Source organism: Aspergillus thermomutatus (assembly GCF_002237265.1).
Source record: "Aspergillus thermomutatus strain HMR AF 39 chromosome Unknown NODE_167, whole genome shotgun sequence".
NCBI lineage: Eukaryota > Fungi > Ascomycota > Eurotiomycetes > Eurotiales > Aspergillaceae > Aspergillus > Aspergillus thermomutatus.
This window is the reverse complement of record NW_020798216.1, coordinates 48,038-67,563: the sequence shown is the minus strand read 5'-3', so window position 1 is coordinate 67,563 and position 19,526 is coordinate 48,038. Positions and strand designations below refer to the sequence as shown.

Sequence of the window (19,526 nt, the reverse complement as noted above, 5' to 3'; positions counted from 1 at the left end):
CTATTATTAATATATTTAAGGAATAGGAATTAGAGCTAATCAGCTTACTAAGGTTTAATATTATTATTAACTATAAGAATCTAGAGTATTTTATAGTTTAAAAATAACAAAATTAGTAATAGGCTTATTAGTTAGATCTACTTAGTTAATTTAATTATTAGCTAGTCTATTAGCCTAGTAAACTAGCTATAAGACCTAATATACTATTATAAAGAGATTAAGATATATCTAATAATAATAATAATTACCTATAACTGTGACAGCCCTCTCAGAGGTTGCTCACATTCTGCTGTACCAGACTGTCGACCGCCATCTTGAAGTGATTCCATATCGAGAGATTCTGTTGGGGATTTTCTGTTTGCTTTGTACAACCAACGGCACCAAGATGTCTCACGCTCAAGCTGTACATAGATTCCCTCTCTTTCCTTCCCTCTTTCTGTTTCTTCTTCTTCTTCTTTCTCAAGCTTAGTATTCGCATCCAATGCTACCGTATGTTTCTTACGAATGAGCTGTGTGTGATAATAACTATATAAAAAGATAATAATTAACCTAAGTAGATTACTTATAAGCACATATAAGAACTAATAACTATAGTATAAGCTAGTATAACCTAGTTCCTACTAGAGCTATATATATAGATATTAATTATAGAATATAAAGTCTCCTCTATAAGGTATCTACTATACTAAGGATAGTATTAGGTTCCTAACTTAGAGTTATTATAAATTAGATTAATATAGGAAACTTATGATTTAATATTAATAGGTCACCTAGGCTAGAATATTATATATATAATACTAGTATATAATTTCTACTAGCTAGAGATCTCTATAGATATTAAGAGGTTTATATATAACTATAATAAGTATAGTATAAATTATATATAAAGAGAGAGGTATTAAGGGCTACTAAAACTACTACTAATTCTAGATTATAAATAGTATAAAATTATAATTAACTTTATTATAAAGCTACTAGTATCTAATAGGTATAAAGACTTTATAGTTATTAGTAATAGACTAAGTAAAGGTATTATACTAGTACTATATAAGTAAACTAATACTATAACTATTATATAGCTACTAATATAATATTTTATTAGCTATTATAGTATACTAAGTATTATTATATTAGATTAGGGACTATAATTTATTAATAAGCTATTTAGTATTAAGTAAAGGCTCTCTATAGTATACTATCTATAGACTAATAGATAGATAAAATAGATAAATATAATAATTAAGCTATATTTATATACTTTCTATAACTACTTATAGTTAAACTAGATAAAGCTCCTTTCTATAATATAACTTATAGTAAATAGTTATAATACTATAAGTACTAGTATTAGCCTATTCTTCTTAGACTATAGATATAATATAGAACTACTAGAGATTAAGTAGCTAGATAGTAGTATAAATACTAAGATAGTATAAACCTTAAGAGAATAAGGTAAATAGATTATTACTAAGATATAAGAAGCCTTAGAGTTAGTAACTATAAAACTAGCTATAGTATAGTAAAGAGCTAAGGAGTATATAAATTATTATTAGAATACTACTCCTAGGTATATAGTAGGTTTAAAGGTCTAGTTAGATCTATATAATATTTAAATAGACTAGCTAAGTAAGAAGCTTAATATATAATATAGGAAGTTTATAGTTCTTAAGGCTATTAAATTATATATATATTAGCTAGATATACTACTAAGAATCTATAATATATTCTATATATTACTACTATATCCTATAGGTAATAATCCCTTCCTAAGCTAATATTATAATAATTACTAACCACCTATAGTGCTTATAGATAGAGAAGATAAATATTAGGTAGAATATATATTAGATAAATATACTAGGAAGGTTAGGAGAGGTTAATAGAGGGAACTACTTATTAAATAGGTTAGATATTAGTAACCTATATAGGAGCTAGCTAGTAACCTTATAGATATAGCTATGCTAGAAGCATGGGAGGTATGTACTAGAGGGGGAGGGGGGTAATATTATAAGTAAGGCCTATAATATGCTTATGCTGCCTAGTACTTATAATATAAAGTAACTTATAAACTAATAGCCCAGGTTATATAATCTCTCACTAGCTATAATATATAATCAGATATTTCTATCCAGGCCTGCAGACCCCCTATTCTAGTTCTTTAGTAAGTTTTTATTATACATACCTAGTCATAGGTTTTACTACGGTCTAGCCCGTAACACCATAGAACCTATCTATATAAGATCTTTATGCTTAATTACTTCTAGAAGGCCAAGGGCGCGGCTTAAGGGTGTAAATATCTAGATATAACCATAATCTGCTAAGGCATATAGCTTATAGCCTTAATTAATTAGCTTATTAGGTATTTTATATATATAGTGTGATCATCCATAGTATTATACTATTAACTCATTAATTAAGATGTTTATTAAGGGCTAGTAGTATCTCTTAGAGGTATCTTAGAATTCTAAAATTAATAGCTTAAGCTTCTGCTACTAGATCTTCCTAAGATACTCTATATTATACTTAGCTTCCTTAGCCTTATTACAAGGCTCCTTATTAAGGGGGTTCTTAAAGCTAATATAGTAAAGTAATATATAAAGGTATTATTTAAGCTGCTAGAATTAGGTAAGGCTTATTAATATTATATAAAGTAGGCTATCTGCTGGATTCTAATACTAATACCCCTTAATATATGGTTTTTTAAAAGCCCCTATATATATAAGTATCCTAATAAAAATATATATCTTATTTGCATGCGTAGGGGTCTAAGATTAAGTATTAATAAGGGAGATGCTAAAGCACTTATAATTAGCATAGGTATTAGTATTTCTTACTATTATATCCTAAATTTTATTAGTAAAGAAGAGATTAAAGAGATTAAGTAGCTTTTAAGTATTAATACTACTAAGAAGCAGTAGTACTGGTGCTTAAGGCTTACTTATCTTAATTAGATTAAATTTAATACTTTTAATATCAGGAATCTTGCTGAGAATCTTCTCTGCCTTCTCCTTATGCATTACCCTTTACTTCTTAGCTAGTAGTGCTTCAGATCTAACAGTATTAGACCTCTTACTATCCAGCTTCTTCAGGCTAGATGGTAGTGTATCTAGCTGATAAAGTAGGGAGGCAATATCCATGGTTGCTGGTTGGTATGCTAGGTAGGTAGGAGTGGATATCTAGGTGTGGATACAACCTTACATTCCAGAGAGTAGTGAATTCAAAATTTTCTGCCAGTCTTATTACCTAAACAGGTAAGCAGTTTTCAGCTGACCAATCAAATTACAGGCATGCTTAGGGGGCATGGGAGACCCACTATTTGATGAAACTCGGCGACAGCTGAAGGGATAGTATTTCTATATTTCTATATTTCTATCCATGCTGAGCCCAGTTCAGATTGAGAAAGAGTCCGCCTACCCGGGAGCTACCTAAACTGGTAACACCGAGGGAGACGGCGTACCTTATTTCGCTCCTTGCTTGCTTGCTTCAATTGCTTGACCTCTTAGAACAACCTAAGCTAATGTGGTCGAGGTACTGTTTGGCCTCAGAAGCTGGCTTCGTCATCATCATCAACATCAACATCATCCGTCTTACGTGATATGCTGATTTGTGGAGATATGCAGTTTTGAACCTATTTGTCAATGCTATGTGACCAGCATTGCAGATCCTGCAGTCATGATTACTTCAGTATCAATGGAAACACTGAAATACTGGTACGGATCTCGAGCATGGCCCAGATGATAGAGTACCAGAACTGCACGAATTGCAGAGTCGCAAACAGGTATCTAGCAGTTGATATTGATATCTACTCGTAGCACATCGAAGGTAGTGGTAGGGTACGTAACTCCTTACTCCAATAGACCCAGGAGGAACACGCTGGATTGTTGGTTTGAACTGGTAAGGTAACCCGATAGTTTATCTCATCGATATGGCTGCTCGTTGCTGAGAGAAAGGAGGAAGCAGACTCAACTAGTAGTTAATTTGACAGCTACTCGGTGGATAGAATGAAATTACAATTCATTCTTGGGAGTACGGACTACGGACTAGTTGGGATTTTAACGACCGGGACCCTGGAACGTTTCCGTACTGGTTATTTCTTTGACTAAAGCCCGAGGGCTTTATCTTGGATTTTAGGACTTTAGGAAGAGTACATAGCTTTTTTTTTTTTTTAGTCTTTTATTTCCTTGTCCTCCCCACTCTATCTCCTCTTCCCCTTCTGCTCATTATTCTTCTCCATAAGTATTGTTATCATTCTCTCTTCCCTGTACTCTATAGACCTTACCTCACTGTTCAAATATATATTACTGTGCGGTCGAGTTCAACCTCGTTGTTTCCCAAGAGCCTGGTACTAGCTGCTGCTGGAGTGATCCACGGTGCTTGTGGCTGTGCTTAGGCGGCAAAATTAACCGGATTTACTATTTTCCATCTTCCCCAGCGTGCCAGACTCCCTTTCATTCAACTTTCAGGGGTCCGCCATCGAGGCAAATTAGGGATAGGAAAAAGAAAGGAGCTGTTGGTGGGATTGGAATTGATTTCTACAGGGTCAATTCAGCTCAATATTGAACAGTGGGCTGGTTATTTCGCTGCCCCTTATTGTCTGGTATGCTTAATCATTGGTGAAGCGTCGCCAGAGATAATTGTGCTGACCGCAGTTAAGTTTGTCTTTTGTTAGAGTCCTTTCAGCAAGCAGCGACCTCTTCGATACTTTACCTCATGTCATCTTCTGATTTTGAGAACCTTTCTTGAGATTTTTCAGCGTCGAGTTGAGACAGTTCGAGGCGGGACTACGCCATAGGGTCTCACCCTGCGAACCGTCATCTTCAGCACTTTCCCCTAGGCACGCGGCCTACACCGCCTCTCCCTGCTCGCCATTTGTCTACGATAGACCATGGCTGCCTCTCTGATTACAAGGAAGTTTCGCTCGGCAGAAGCTGAGAGCGATGCCGAACCGGGATGGTTAAAGCGCCAGGTCACTGGCGTCTTACAGTCTATTTCCAGCCATGCTTGTCAGCACCCTATACACACCATTGTGGTTATTGCATTGCTCGCCAGTACAACCTACGTGGGCCTACTTGAAGGCAGTTTGTTCGACAGCGTCAGGAACCCCAGGAATATTGCCGGTCAAGTGGACGTCGATACTCTGCTTCAGGGCAGCCGGAGTCTTCGGTTGGGTGAGAGTACATCTTGGAAATGGCAGGTCGAGGACGGTTCAGTGAGCCAGAACTACACGGTATGTCTTTGTCCGCTTATCTTGACTTTGATTTTCTCCTCGCTGACTGTTTCTTGGCCATAGGACGTCCACCATCTCGCTCTAACAACCTTTATCTTCTCGGATTCCTTATCAAAGTCATCTTCGATCGCTCCTGCCGCAACAGAAGTGCCGATTCCTCCCAATGCCTCTGCTCACCCAGTGCCATACACTCCTAACTTGTTCTCTCCCTTCTCCCACGACTCTTCCCTCGCATTCACCCTGCCATTTGATCAGGTCCCACAATTCCTGAAGGCGGTACAGGAGATCCCGGATTCCTCCACCGATGAAGACGATGGAGAGCAAAAGAAATGGATCATGCGAGCTGCCCGTGGCCCAGCTTACGGCTCAGGTGGTGCTCTCAAGCTTTGGTTGGCAGATGCTTGGGGTTCATTTGTGGATTTGATCAAGGTAAATGGTCTACCCTACCTAGGTTTTTCTGCCATTTTCGCTAACGTACCAAGCACGCCGAAACGATTGATATTGTCATCATGACTTTGGGATACCTTTCGATGCACCTGAGCTTCGTGTCCCTCTTCTTCTCGATGCGGCGTCTCGGCTCTAACTTCTGGCTGGCGGCCACTGTCCTCTTCTCGGGCGTCTTCGCCTTTTTGTTTGGTCTTCTGGTCACAACGAAGCTTGGCGTCCCGATCAATGTTCTTTTGCTGTCCGAGGGCCTTCCATTCCTTGTTGTCACCATCGGTTTCGAGAAGCCGATCATTCTCACAAGGGCTGTTCTCACTGCGGCGGTGGACAACAGGCGCCAGGGATCTAGAGCTGGTCAAACCTCATCAAGCACCACGAAGTCCATTCAGGACTCTATTCAGACTGCGATCAAGGAACAAGGCTTTGAGATCATCCGCGATTACTGCATCGAGATTGCCATTCTTATTGCTGGTGCTGCTTCCGGAGTCCAGGGTGGGTTGCGACAGTTCTGCTTCCTTGCGGCGTGGATCTTGTTTTTCGACTGCGTTTTGCTCTTCACTTTCTACACCACCATCCTGTGCATCAAACTCGAAATCAACCGGATCAAGCGCCATATTACCCTTCGCAAAGCTCTGGAAGAAGATGGTATCACCCATCGGGTGGCAGAAAATGTCGCCTCGAGTAATGACTGGCCCCAGGCTGGATCTGAGAGCAGCAACGAGACTAGCATTTTTGGGAGGAAGCTCAGATCCAGCAGTGTTCGCAGATTCAAGATTTTGATGGTAGGGGGTTTCGTCTTGGTCAATGTGGTTAATCTATCCACTATCCCATTCCGGAACTCCAGCCAGGGTGCTGGCCTGCCTCTTCTGTCCCGTGTCTCTAATGTGTTTGCGCCGACGCCCATTGATCCTTTCAAGGTCGCTGAAAACGGGCTTGACTCGATCTACGTCTCTGCAAAGAGTCAGATGATGGAGACCGTTGTGACTGTCATCCCTCCAATCAAGTACAAACTTGAATACCCTTCCGTACACTACGCCGCCTCGGGCGAAAGCCGCACATTCGATATCGAGTACACCGATCAGTTCCTCGACGCTGTCGGCGGGCGTGTCATCGAGAGCCTTCTCAAGAGTGTCGAAGATCCCATCATCAGCAAGTGGATCATCGCTGCTTTGACCTTGAGCATTATCCTGAACGGCTACTTGTTCAATGCCGCTCGTTGGAGCATCAAGGAACCTGAAGCGGTCCCTGCCGCCCCCAAGGTTGCTGTGGTGGAACCAAAGAAGGAATACCCCAAGATCGATCTGAACGCCGACACACCCAAGAGGAGTCCAGAGGAATGCGAGGCGTTTTTGAAGGAGAAGCGAGCTGCTTACCTGAGTGATGAAGAATTGGTTGAGCTTTCCCTGCGAGGCAAGATTCCTGGATATGCGTTGGAAAAGACCATGGAAAACGAGGACCTGATGAGCCGTGTGGATGCGTTCACCAGAGCCGTTAAGATTCGTCGTGCTGTTGTTGCTCGAACTCCTGCCACTTCCGCCATCACAAGCTCTTTGGAAGCCTCGAAGCTTCCGTACAAGGATTACAACTATACGCTTGTACACGGTGCTTGCTGTGAGAATGTTATTGGATATCTGCCTTTGCCTTTGGGAGTTGCTGGCCCTTTGACCATTGATGGCCAAAGCTACTTTATTCCCATGGCTACTACGGAAGGTGTGTTGGTGGCCAGCACAAGTCGAGGCGCCAAGGCGATCAACGCCGGTGGTGGCGCGGTCACTGTTCTGACTGGCGATGGCATGACTCGTGGTCCCTGTGTCGGTTTCCCTACTCTTGCACGCGCGGCGGCTGCTAAGGTCTGGATTGATTCGGAAGAGGGCAGAAGTATTTTGACTGCGGCTTTTAACTCTACTAGTCGGTTCGCCCGCCTTCAGCATCTTAAGACGGCTCTCGCTGGCACTTATCTTTACATCCGGTTCAAGACTACAACAGGTGACGCGATGGGAATGAACATGATCTCTAAGGGTGTCGAAAAGGCACTCCACGTCATGGCCACTGAGTGCGGCTTTGACGACATGGCTACCATCTCCGTTTCTGGTAACTTCTGTACAGATAAAAAGGCTGCTGCTATCAACTGGATTGACGGTCGTGGCAAGTCCGTGGTGGCGGAGGCTATCATCCCCGGTGACGTCGTCCGGAGCGTGCTCAAGAGCGATGTCAATGCCCTGGTCGAGCTTAATACTAGTAAGAATCTGATTGGAAGTGCTATGGCTGGAAGCGTGGGTGGTTTCAACGCTCACGCATCGAACATTGTCACTGCTGTCTTCTTGGCAACGGGCCAGGATCCTGCGCAGAATGTCGAGAGCAGCAGCTGTATCACGACCATGAGAAAGTAAGTTGTCATACCTTTCGATTTGTTGCGTCGTTTGAGTGGCTAATTGGTCAACTTTCCAGCCTCAATGGCAACCTCCAGATCGCCGTCTCTATGCCTTCTATCGAAGTTGGCACAATCGGGGGTGGCACTATTCTTGAAGGACAGTCTGCCATGCTTGATCTGCTCGGAGTCCGTGGTTCCCACCCCACCAACCCAGGTGACAATGCCCGGCAACTTGCTCGAATTGTCGCTGCCGCTGTTCTTGCGGGAGAGCTGAGCTTGTGCTCCGCACTTGCTGCGGGCCACCTTGTCAGAGCGCACATGGCGCACAACCGCAGTGTTGCCCCGACGCGGTCATCCACACCCGTCTCGGCAGCCGTGGGTGCTGCTCGGGGATTGACGATGACCTCCTCGAAATGAAGTCGGAGCAACTAACAGTGACCATTCGAGAGTTCGTGCACATTTGCACTCTGCCCTAGGAGGGAAATGTAGCCGAGCCTTCGGCAACTCCAGCTACGTGGCCAGCTCACCGTGGCTTATATTCTTCGCTGGCCATGAGGAAGGCACATGGCCCTTAATCCAGGCGGCAGGCGTTTGGCTCTTGGCCGTTGGGGTACTTTCGGTCTTGGCGTACATTGCCTATGATACCACGATCTTTCCTGAAGAATCGCTATCCATGATTTCTGTTCACAGGGAAACATGGAGTATGGAAGTATGCTATATCCGGGATGGTGAAACTTGGACATGATAGAACTGTATAGAACTACTGAGGACTGATCATTGTAATAATTGAAATGAATGAATGATTGAGTTTGGTTTTGCTTGGAATGAAGTATTTCTAGAATGAAGAGCATACATAATCTGCCACTTTATCATTCATTGCAGCGTTGAGAGATACATGATACTAAGGTAGTTACCAAAATTACAGGTTCCACGGAGGTATTATTACCTCAAGACAGCGTAACGACGAACGACGCTGCGATCGCTCAGCGACCGGTCTGGACTCAAAGATTGTCCAAGCTCAAGGCCCATATTTCACTTCCCATATATCTATCTACCCGCTCCTGCTTCATCTCAGGTACGGAGTAGAACAGTAATTAAAGGAGCAAAAGGAGTTGGTGAAGAACCCACTGCTAGTCAACATTGAGTACCTATATGTAGAGCAAATTGAACACAGTTCCGTGGCATTGAGTGGCTTAGCAATGTACCTGGGTAGGTAGATACCCCATGTGCGTATGTAACTTTCACCCATTGTTGAAAGTTTGGGGGTGCTGTATTGTGGCTGAGAATCCGCTGCTATTGACTAGTTTACTCTGCTTCTGTGGATTATGTCAATAGCTAGCATTCTGCGTGAGAGCATCATGTTAAGACTAAGAGAATGCTGATCAAAGTCGACATTGCCGCTTCTTCAGAATTAAACCCCCTATTCTTGTGCCAGGAAGCAGGTTGTGGTTTAGCACTTCGCACTTCGCAGTGATTAGCACCGCGTCACATTGCGGACTAGCCGGATAGCCTTTGATCGGTTCCTGGGCGGTGGGGACTCATCTGTTGTACGGAGTTATTCTGCGTAATATTTCAGTCAGTACTCCGTACCTAGGTAAGGTAGGTATGATTCTGGTATGCTGGATGCCGAGTTTCCCAATGCTTCGGTGCATGTTATATTAGCTCGGGATAATACAAGAAAGACTGAAACCTCGAATCCTATCTATGTAGGTCTAGAACCAAGATCAGTGCTTCGTTCTTCTAGTTAGACATGGTGCCTGAAGGTTCCACTCACTGTTGTTGACCTGGGACAAGATGCTTGGTACCTACCGAAGGTACCTACCTATGGATGGAGCAGGAATGCCTCCTTTTCCGTGGCTCGTAATCGTAATTCCATGGTCTTGGGCAATTTTCTCTCTCTACCCCGTAAGGTACCTATGGATTTCCTCTTCCGTTCGTAATCGTCTGTCTCTCCCCCAGTCTCGTCTCCATCGGCCCTCCACTTCTTCCTCCTCTTAACTCGTATTATCTAGTAGTCTTCGGAGTCGGGAAACGCTTGATTTTCTTCTGTGGCTGTTGCTTCCACTTTCCTCCTGTCGCTGCTCTCAAACTTATCATCAATTTTTTTTTTCTCCTCCTCCTCCTTCTTCTTCTCTTTTCGTCATCGTGGTGTTGGAAAGACGGTCCTTTTTCTCTGTGGAAGAGTTTCTGCACCTCATTCCCTTTGCTCATTCTCACTTAGTTCACTCCTTTTCATCACATTCCTTCCTGCCGTATAAATTCCGATCAGCCACAGGCATCCCCTGCCGATTATCACGATCTCGCATTATCTTACGTCCGCCCCTGCCGAGCTGATCGTGTAACCCCTTGTCGATGGCCTTCCTCGTCGCAGTCATCAGTGGAACCCCGAATTCATGATCACAATCTGCTCTTCGTCTCGTCTGTGAAGCTCCGACCGATCGGGTGCCTCAAGCTAGCAGCGGCTACGGAGCGACGTGACCTTCTCCTACTCGGCCCCCTATGAATCCCAACCCAGGCACCATGTCGCCTGTCTCCGTAGATGGAAGTGACTGGTCAGGGATCAATCAGTACCAGAAATCCGATCCACCGTTCTCGCCCACTTTCTCGACTCGCAATAACCTCACAACTCCTCCGACATCAGGCACACCCAGCGGGCTGGGTCCGAACAATGCGGGTGCGCCGAATGGGTCTACAAATGGCGTGAGCGATGCAGGCAACCCGTCGCCCCCGAGCTCAGTGGCGGCCCGATCCAGCAGTGGAACTCTGGCGGAGGATCGCAGCAAGCGAAAAAAGCAGATGGAGGAAGTTCTGGGTCAACACTACCTTGCCCTGAGACGGTTCCTTAATGCAGCTTATCGGGATGAAAGAGCGAACAGTAAATCGAACAAAGCCCGAGACAAGCTGCTCAGGCTTTCGGCAACTCAGTTTCACGAGCTCAGTACTGATGTTTACGACGAACTCCTCCGCCGGCAGCAGGCCATGCCTTCTCCCGGGCGGCCTGGTCCTCCGCGCCCCGACGTGCCGCCGTTCCTGCCCCCTCGGGAAGACTTCCATGAGAAGCGCAATCAAGCACGCCAGAAGCTCGCGTCCCTTCAACACCAGCGGTTTAGAGACTTGGCTACGGATGTCTTCTGCGAACTAGAACGGCGATTCCCTCAGTTTCCGGCACGTGAGTCTCGCCGAGCCAGTCCCGCCCCAAGCTTGCGTGGTCGTCCGTCAAATGGTTATCCTCCAAATGGTTACGGTCCTAACGGCTATCCTCCTCCCCCCGGCAGTCGGCGCTCACAGTCTCGAGGTCCCCCAAGCCGCACGGGAAGGGGCTATCCCTCCGGTGGTCCTCCAGCCAGTCCAATGGGTGGGTTCCCTCCTCGCCAAGGGTCCTTGGGTGGACCGCCATCGGTGAACGGCGACGTTGGGCCGCAAGCCAAGTCATTCCAAAGCAACACAATTGTTCCAAACAAGAGCATCATGGTGGAGGATGATGATGATGCGGCCGGTACAGAAGATGATTATGACGCAAGGAGTGATGCTTTTGCTCTGGACGCGGTCTTGCAAAGCAGAAGAGGAACGACAACGACTCTGGGCGAGGGCGAACGGAAGCTTCTGGCGGAGACGCAGTCGCAGGCATCGGCGTTGCAGGAGAAAGTCAACAAGTTGGAGGAATTGCTCAAGCAAAAAGACGAAGAACTTTCCAAGTACGAAGGGGGGCAGGACAAGGTGGACAAACTTGAGGAGTTGATAAGGTCAAAAGATGAGGAGCTGGCGAAGTTTCAGGAAGAGCAGGAAAGATCTCAGGTACGTGACGCCTAACTGACATGTTGAATTTCACACTGGTGTTTTAGTAACACGAAGAGCAGGTGACTGGCGCTGAAAAACAAGAGTGGGACGCCCTCAAGATGGAACTCGAAAGTAAAATATCCCAGGCGGAGGAGTTGAACACCTCTCTTCAACTCGAACTCGAAAAGGTGCGAACGGAGCATGATGCCACGGAGAGAGACCTGAGAAATCAACTCAACGAGGCATCGCGGCAGAGTGCCGGGGACCCCGGGTTACAAGCTCGTTTTTCTGAGCTGGAGATCAAGCATCGGGACCTGCAGGCTGAGTTACAGGAGCAACAACATGTGACAGAGGAAGTCAGACGAGAAGCCTCCGCCTTTTTAATGGAGATGAAAGCTCTGTCAGAGCAAAGCCAGTCCCGCTGGGAGCACGAAGAGCGATTGTCCGGCGAGGTTCAACGGTTGGAAGAAGAATTACAGCAATGGAAGACCCGGTACGCCAAAGTCAAGACTCAGCTACGGCATCTTCGAGCATCATCCGGCATATCAGAGACTCGTCCCGGCCTCAGCACAGTAACTCAAGATAATGGTTTCATGCAGGACGATGGATTGGTCAAGGATATACATGTGACCAAGTTTCAAATTTCCATCGACGAGTTGCTTCGCGTCGCACGATCCGACGAATACCAGCTTGTGATGCATCAGATCAAGGGTGTTATTCTTGCAGTCCGTCATGTCCTTCATGACATTGAATCAATGCAAAACCCTGCCGACGGGTTAGCAGCTATGCGTACAAAAGCTACGCGGAAAGTGTCTGCGACAGCCAATAACATGATCACCGCGGCCAAGAACTTTGTCCGTTCGAATGGTCTTTCACCCGTCTCGCTTCTGGACGCTGCGGCATCGCACTTGTCGACTGCCGTTATTGAACTCGTTCGTCTCGTGAAAATCCGCCCCACTCCAGGAGATGAGCTCAACGAAAATGAAGAGGAACAAGATCAATTCTCGCAGATGAAGTCGCCCGACTATTTTAGCGTTGCTCCGAGCCAAAGCAGAATGAGCAATAACGAGTCGATCTATAGTGCTATGAGCGCCCCTTCTAATCATACTCGAAATGGGACAAATTCCCACTTCGATGCGGGATTTCAGAACGGCTTCTCGACAGGCTCACAGCTGAAACCTGAAGATCACGAGCTCCAGGAATTGAAGGTGAGTTGACTCTACTGTATCCTGTCTTCCCTGGGGTGGAAGCTAATCAACTCTGTAGCTGTACGTCGAGGACCAAACAGACGGGCTGGTTCAATCCATTCAGGCTCTCGTCTCCAGCATTCGTGCCGAAGACGGTCTGACGACCATCCGCACCCATGTTTCGGCCATTTCTTCTGTCGTTTCAAATGTCTCCTCATCCACAGAACATTTCATCAATAAATCCAACGCTAGTCCCGTCCTTCGGCAACGCTCCGGGCCCATACTTCAGACGCTGGACCTGCATCGGGCTCGTCTTTTAGAAACAACAGCCGAGGGCGACGATGCCATTGATATTGCGCAACTCCGAGAGGTCACCAAGAAGCTTCCCCCCATTGCTTTCGAGATTGCCAGAGAAACAAAGGAACTCGTTCATCGACTTGACCTTACCGATGACAATGACTCCGAAGACGACTTCCGGTAGTACTCGGCAACGGATTTGCTCAGTGCCTCGACTCTTCATCGACAAGCTTGTTTCTTCATCTTCTTCCTTGACATTTTTTCCATGACTCTCTGTCTTTCACTCTTTTGAAAAAGGCAGAATTGGTATCTTTCAACCCAAAACTTTGATCTGGGTGCGCAGTGAGCACCCATAGACTGCTGAATTTCCGATTGTTTTTACAGCTATTATGCACGACAATGAGCGGCCATGTGAAACGAAGTGTTCTTTAGTGGAGCTTCATGACTTTCTTCCTTCACCTTTCTTCTTAGGATCTAGTCTTATTTTCGACTTAGTGTATTCATATTGTGATTTGGTTTTTTGCTACCATTCGTGTACACCGCTTCTGCTCCATTTTTCGTTCTTCGCGACGATTAGCGTTTTGTCCTGTATGATCTTCGAGTCGCAAGCGGTGGTTTCTCTGTCTTCTTGCTTGCAATTTGCCTCGGCAATCCTGCTTTTGATTTTGCTTATTCTATCCCCTTCGTTGCTACCCTTTCGCATTTAGACGTTCTTATCTCATTGGAAGAACAGCCTGCCTTTGGTCCATCTTACATTGAATTTATATCTGACTTTATTGGTACTGTATATCAGTCTACTCACAGAGAGGTCAATTGAAGGCAAAACGCTGGTTAATCAGCTTATTTTTGCCCATTTTTTCAGTCTCAATCCCTAGAGCCGGGATATTTGTTGGAATCACGTGACTCCATGGTGGACCTCGAGCTCTCCCCAGGTCGATCCCGCCTCCTTTTTCTCCCTCCCTCGTCCTAAAGTTCCAAACAGGTTCTCGAAGCATTGTACTCTGCACATTTGGTGTAACATTATATAATCATAATCTTTCGCACCATACTATTTTGGGATTCTGTTCTAGTTTTTCTCCCCTGCTCTATCTTCACGTCTGGTTCTACTGCTCTCCATACAGCACGTCACCGTTCCCAGCATTCGTCTGCTTCATCATCTATTCAGGGTGAGTAGCACCTCTCCGTGTTTTTGGGGACTGGACATTCTCATGTGTTCCCAATTGCTTCTACTTGATGGGTTTGCTGTGCTCCTGATGCCCTGCAAAGGATGGCTCATCCCTAGCTCTGTGCCTAGCTCTGTGAGCTTGCTATATGCAGCCAACTTGCCGGCCAGCCAACCACATGGGAGCCTCAGGCCAGCAACAACCTATGCCAAATGGCTTACCTAATCTTGCACACATGGCTCTTTTCGGCTGACGCAATCCTTTTCCTTGTACCTTTAGTCCCGTGACTGCCCTGTCGGCCGCCGAATTGTCCCGCTTCTGCCCCTCCTTTTAGTTCCAGCACCGACAGCAACAATGTTCTCCCGTAGCCTCAGGTCAACAATAACCCCACCTTGCTCGTCCTTCTCTTCTCGTCCCCTCTTCTCCGTTCTCAATTGCAACCAGTCCTCCTTCCTGTCTCTTCGCAGATTCCATCAAACCTCCTCCGCCATGTCTCAGGTCTTCTTCGACGTCGAGTACGCCCCTGTGGGCAGCTCTGCCCGTAAGTTATTCCACGCCTTCCCTGTCTCTATTATACTGGCTTCCCGGGTCCGGGGTACAATTGCATTACCCCTCCATCCCACTTTTCAGCATCGGCGCGGGATTGTTCTCAAACCAAGCCGTATTGATTTTGAATACAAATTATCCGATCAATGCTTCCAAATCCGTTACTGACGATATCTTTCTTCGTGCCTTGACAGCCAAGACTGGCCGTATTGTCTTCAACCTCTTCGATAATGAAGTCCCCAAGACCGCCAAGAACTTCCGTGAGCTCTGCAAGCGGCCCGCTGGTGAAGGCTACAAGGACTCTACCTTCCACCGCATCATCCCCAACTTCATGCTCCAGGGTGGTGACTTCACCCGTGGCAATGTGAGTTCCGGTCTTACATGGCGCCGTCCTCGCCGGGGCTGGTACCCCACATCGCCTTTTGGGGGCCAGGCCCTTTCCCCTTAACTTGAATGGGATATGAGGACTAATATGTACAACTTTTTGCACTCAGGGCACTGGTGGTCGCTCTATCTACGGCGAGAAGTTTGCTGATGAGAACTTCTCGCGCAAGCACGACAAGCCTGGTATCCTCTCGATGGCCAACGCTGGTCCTAACACGTAAGTCACATCCTGCGGATCGTCTATGTCTTCAAAGGTACCCGAAGTTGTATTGATCGCCTTGTAGCAACGGCTCTCAATTCTTCATCACCACCGTTGTGACTTCTTGGCTCGATGGCAAGCACGTTGTCTTTGGTGAAGTTGCCGACAAGGACTCCTTCAACATCGTCAAGGAGATCGAGGCTCTCGGAAGCAGCAGCGGTGCTGTCCGTTCCAACACTCGTCCCAAGATCGTCAACTGTGGTGAGCTGTAAGCAATGAAAAGGAGGAGATAACGGTTTCGATCGAACGGGACCCTCTCGGTTCTGACGACACAAAAGATGAAGCCTGTGGCTCTCTGTTCTCCGATCAGGCCTTGGGAGTCCCGACGTCTCTTTTTCCTGCGTGGTGTAATCTAGAACTGTTCCCGAATTATTAGCCAAGCATGCCTCTGTCCACTTTCATTTTGTGCCGGCCAATTGCTTCTAATTAGTTCCGTTTCTGATCACCTGTATATCTTTACTGTCCGCCTCGTAACTGACTCCCTGCCGTGCGATACGATCTATAAGTCATGTCTGGTCCGACAGCTTCATGAAAGCCAGGCTTGTGAATGTAGAGCTGAAGGGTGCCATGATTGGAATGCCAGTATAGGTTGTCCGGCCTTGATTGCGAAGATCTGTTCAACCAGCCTATCGTGACCTTACAATGAAACGACTACGAAACAAACATGGAACCCAGATGGTAAACTGATTGGGTTATTTCTGATTGTTGTCATTGATCTCATTGCAAACAGCTTGAGGTATCTTGGTCCACAGCGTGTACCTTCCATTGCAGATCTGAGAGTGGAGATGCGGGACGCTTGAAATCGAGACATTATTTGAAGCTTGATTAACAACAGCGAGTCGCCTTAAAGTAAGTGAAAGACTCAAGTCAACGAATTGCAGGCCGGACCGCGAACCGTCGTCGGGAGACCCGGTGTACAACGAACGAGCACATCTATCCGCAGCATTTGGTGACCGTCGTGGCGTCATTCCTAAAACAAAGACACAGGTCAGTTTGAGCACGCCGTATACCATCCGAAGAAGTAACGGGGGAAAGGGAGGAGAACGACATACTCCCTCTGCAGATTCAAGGGCTCCCAGGAGAAGATGAAAGCACCCAGGAACGCCCCGATGAAGATACAGATAATGATGTACCCGTTGAAGTACATGGCCAGCAACATGACAAAGTACGCCACCGCGAACTGGAGCATATGCAGCAGGGCGCGGACCAACTGCTCGATCAGCGTGGGGCGGACGGGCGTCTTGTCCTCGAACGCGTTGCAGGTCGTCTGGGCTGCGCCTTTGGAGGCTGCTGCGCCTTCGACACCTTGGGCTGGGACGGTGGAGCCGTGAGAGTCCTCGGCGCCGCTGTCGGTGGCTGCGGTCAGGCCTTGGGACGAGGCGGTTGCGGAGAGGTACTGTTTTCTCAGGCGGGCGCGGCGGACGATGAAGGCGTCGTACTCGCGGCCCACGCGACGGAGGAAGTCGAGGCAGATGACGAGGCAGATGACGCCGATGCAGGAGCCGGCGAACATGCCGCGGGAGGTGATGTGCCATTGTTCGGAGAGGAAGCCTGGAGATGTCGGCGTTGGAATGGTGGAAGGACCACGCCACAACGTGAAGATGGAGAGAGCTTACAGGCATCGATGGTATTCCAGTTCCACAACATCTAGACGGTTGGCGAGGTCAGCCGGTGATCAGATATTTTATCTGATTTTGTCGTCGATGCTCCGAGTCATGCATACCGAGATCTTGCAGGAGTTCATGCCGTCCATGCCACCCATGCTCATGCTCATGCTATCAGAGCTGCCGGTGCTCATGGCGGCGCTGGCACTCGAGGTTGCGGACATGGCCATGGTCATGGTTGAAGTCATGGACATCATGGAGTCCGTAGCATGGCTCATATGATCCATTGTACTGGTGGGATAGAGGATTGCAGATGTGCAGTTAGGGAATTTCCGATGAGATGTGACTTGAGGTAGCGAGTCAGTCAATCCTTGACCTGGCCGACAGGGAGAGGGAGGAGGTGTGGAAGAGAGAGAACGGGAGAGAAGAGAAGAGCAGAGCAATAGAGAAAAGAATGAGAAGAGAGAAACACAGCTGCTACATAGAGATATCAAGCAGCAGTGACACCGTGGGAGAAAGTGAAGTTGTACAGCGTGACAGGCGAATCAGGGAACGAATGAGCTGATCCCGCAGCCTTTTCTCTGCTCTTCTGTGGCTCGATCGCATGATTCCGATAGTCTTTGGGTGGATATCAATCCGTGTTTTTCTGCTCTTTGTTTCATTAATTTGTGCTCGAAAGGCCTCAGTTTGCCGTCTGCTAAGAAGTACTTTGCTGCAGCTTAGACCCGTTAGGGTTTGGCTGCGAGTGGAATTGAGCACATTTCGGCCGCTTGGCTTTTTTTCGGCCCCAGAACACTCGAATCTATAATCCTTGGCCCTTCAAGTCGGTTGTCTCCGATTTATCAATGTGAAAAGAAATGGAATGCTCCAATAAAATACGAAAAATCACTTCAAAGGTAGAATCACCATCTATCGCCATAACCGGGACGCCCAACTCCCATAGAGCATACATGCAGGGTATAGAATGAATCAACCGCCAGATCATGGGTTTGAGGGTCCTGAAAAAGTCTTGAAACATCATGCCAAGTAGATATCATACTCCCCGGGTTGTCCCTTTAATGACTCCTTCCAAGATCTCACGAATTTGCTTGCATCCGTCAATTCCGACGGCAAGCATTGTCTCGAGATACGTGCAATGGACTTTCGAGTCCATCACCATCATAGAGACCTTCATGTCTTCCTCGTCCTCGTCCATCGCGTCCTCACCAACGGGAATAGCTGTTGTTGTCCCAACCGTCAGGAAAGGGAGCTCTTGTTCTTCTGGCAATGACAGATCTAGAAGGGGATCCAGAAAGTCATTCCGAGGATCACGTGGCGTAGAGGCGCTGCCGCTCATGCCTGAGGTACACGCAGAAAGCAGGCCCGGCATGGGAATACCGGCGTCCACAAGGGCCAGGGTGCATGCATTGACCGCTGCGGCCAGGAGAGACCCGTCGGCCGACAGGACTGAGATGTGAATGCTTATCGTACTGTGTGGATAGAGGTGGGTGTGGAGGTGTGATTGAAAGGCCGAGCGCAGTATCGTCGCAATTCGTGAAGATTGTCTATATCCGGCACATGTTAGGACGTAGCGAAAGGGATGAAGCGTAGCAAGAAGGTCTCATACCTGTCGCTGCCTCCAGCCCTCCTCCTGCGATCAACGCCTGCAAACCCCGCGACGTTGACGTCCACCTCGACCACAGCTCCCGCGGATCCTGCAGCACCTCCTGTCGCATCTCCCCTCTTTCCCTCCGCCGGACCATGAACAGAGCACATTATCGATGTATTTCCCATGGACAAAAAGGACGACCCAGAACTGGCGGGGTTGGTAGAAATCTGGGCTTGAAGAAGGCGAAGCTCGTTCCAGCGGCGTCCATCAAGGCGCAGCTTCGTAAGAGGATACGTCGTAGAGGTATCGAGAGGCATTTTTGAGTTCTTTGATTTATCGTGATTGTTACCAATTTCTGTGCTGGTTCCCCCACCGTTCACTTTAATGCTTGTCACGAGGAATTTTTCCTGGGATGTCAGGGACGTCAGACAGGTGTCAAGCAACAATGGAGAAAAAGCGCTTATGAAGCTGATGAAAGATGACTCAGGATTATCCCGATCCCAAATGACGGCGAGGAATTGCGCAGGTACAACGAAAGAGACAGACGGCGGAGGTCGAAGTGAGAGCGGACAAATTCAGTTTGCAGGCCGACAGCTCTTTTCCCAGTCGGGAAATCCGCCTGAATAAGTCCTCCAACTCCGCTCTCCGCATTCTCACCAGCACCTTCTCTGCGCATCTG

At 47.0% G+C, this 19,526-nt stretch overlaps 5 protein-coding genes across 5 annotated transcripts; 3 read left to right on the top strand and 2 right to left on the bottom strand.

Moving 5' to 3' along the window:
- Window positions 1-4,885: 4,885 nt before the first annotated feature.
- hmg1 (HMG-CoA reductase) lies at window positions 4,886-8,459 on the top strand (the record flags this gene model as incomplete). Its single annotated transcript, XM_026759985.1, has 4 exons — window positions 4,886-5,227; window positions 5,291-5,656; window positions 5,710-8,057; window positions 8,120-8,459. The coding sequence occupies 4 exons, from the start codon at window positions 4,886-4,888 to the stop codon at window positions 8,457-8,459; spliced, it is 3,396 nt and encodes a 1,131-aa protein (XP_026612564.1).
- Window positions 8,460-10,541: 2,082 nt separating this feature from the next.
- CDV56_106043 (putative cell polarity protein) lies at window positions 10,542-13,487 on the top strand (the record flags this gene model as incomplete). The annotated part of the gene is made up of 3 exons (XM_026759662.1): window positions 10,542-11,837; window positions 11,900-13,027; window positions 13,086-13,487. The coding sequence occupies 3 exons, from the start codon at window positions 10,542-10,544 to the stop codon at window positions 13,485-13,487; spliced, it is 2,826 nt and encodes a 941-aa protein (XP_026612563.1).
- Window positions 13,488-14,955: 1,468 nt separating this feature from the next.
- On the top strand, window positions 14,956-15,867 carry cyp4 (peptidyl-prolyl cis-trans isomerase; the record flags this gene model as incomplete). Its single annotated transcript, XM_026759497.1, has 4 exons — window positions 14,956-15,007; window positions 15,207-15,376; window positions 15,507-15,613; window positions 15,681-15,867. 4 exons carry the CDS (start codon window positions 14,956-14,958, stop codon window positions 15,865-15,867), a joined length of 516 nt encoding a protein of 171 aa, XP_026612562.1.
- Window positions 15,868-16,643: 776 nt separating this feature from the next.
- Window positions 16,644-17,453, bottom strand: CDV56_105758 (high-affinity Cu transporter CTR3; the record flags this gene model as incomplete). The annotated part of the gene is made up of 3 exons (XM_026759377.1): window positions 16,644-17,206; window positions 17,272-17,302; window positions 17,379-17,453. 3 exons carry the CDS (start codon window positions 17,451-17,453, stop codon window positions 16,644-16,646), a joined length of 669 nt encoding a protein of 222 aa, XP_026612561.1.
- An 839-nt stretch (window positions 17,454-18,292) lies between these two features.
- Window positions 18,293-19,164, bottom strand: CDV56_105636 (exosome non-catalytic core subunit SKI6; the record flags this gene model as incomplete). Its single annotated transcript, XM_026759255.1, has 2 exons — window positions 18,293-18,803; window positions 18,866-19,164. 2 exons carry the CDS (start codon window positions 19,162-19,164, stop codon window positions 18,293-18,295), a joined length of 810 nt encoding a protein of 269 aa, XP_026612560.1.
- Window positions 19,165-19,526: the final 362 nt, after the last annotated feature.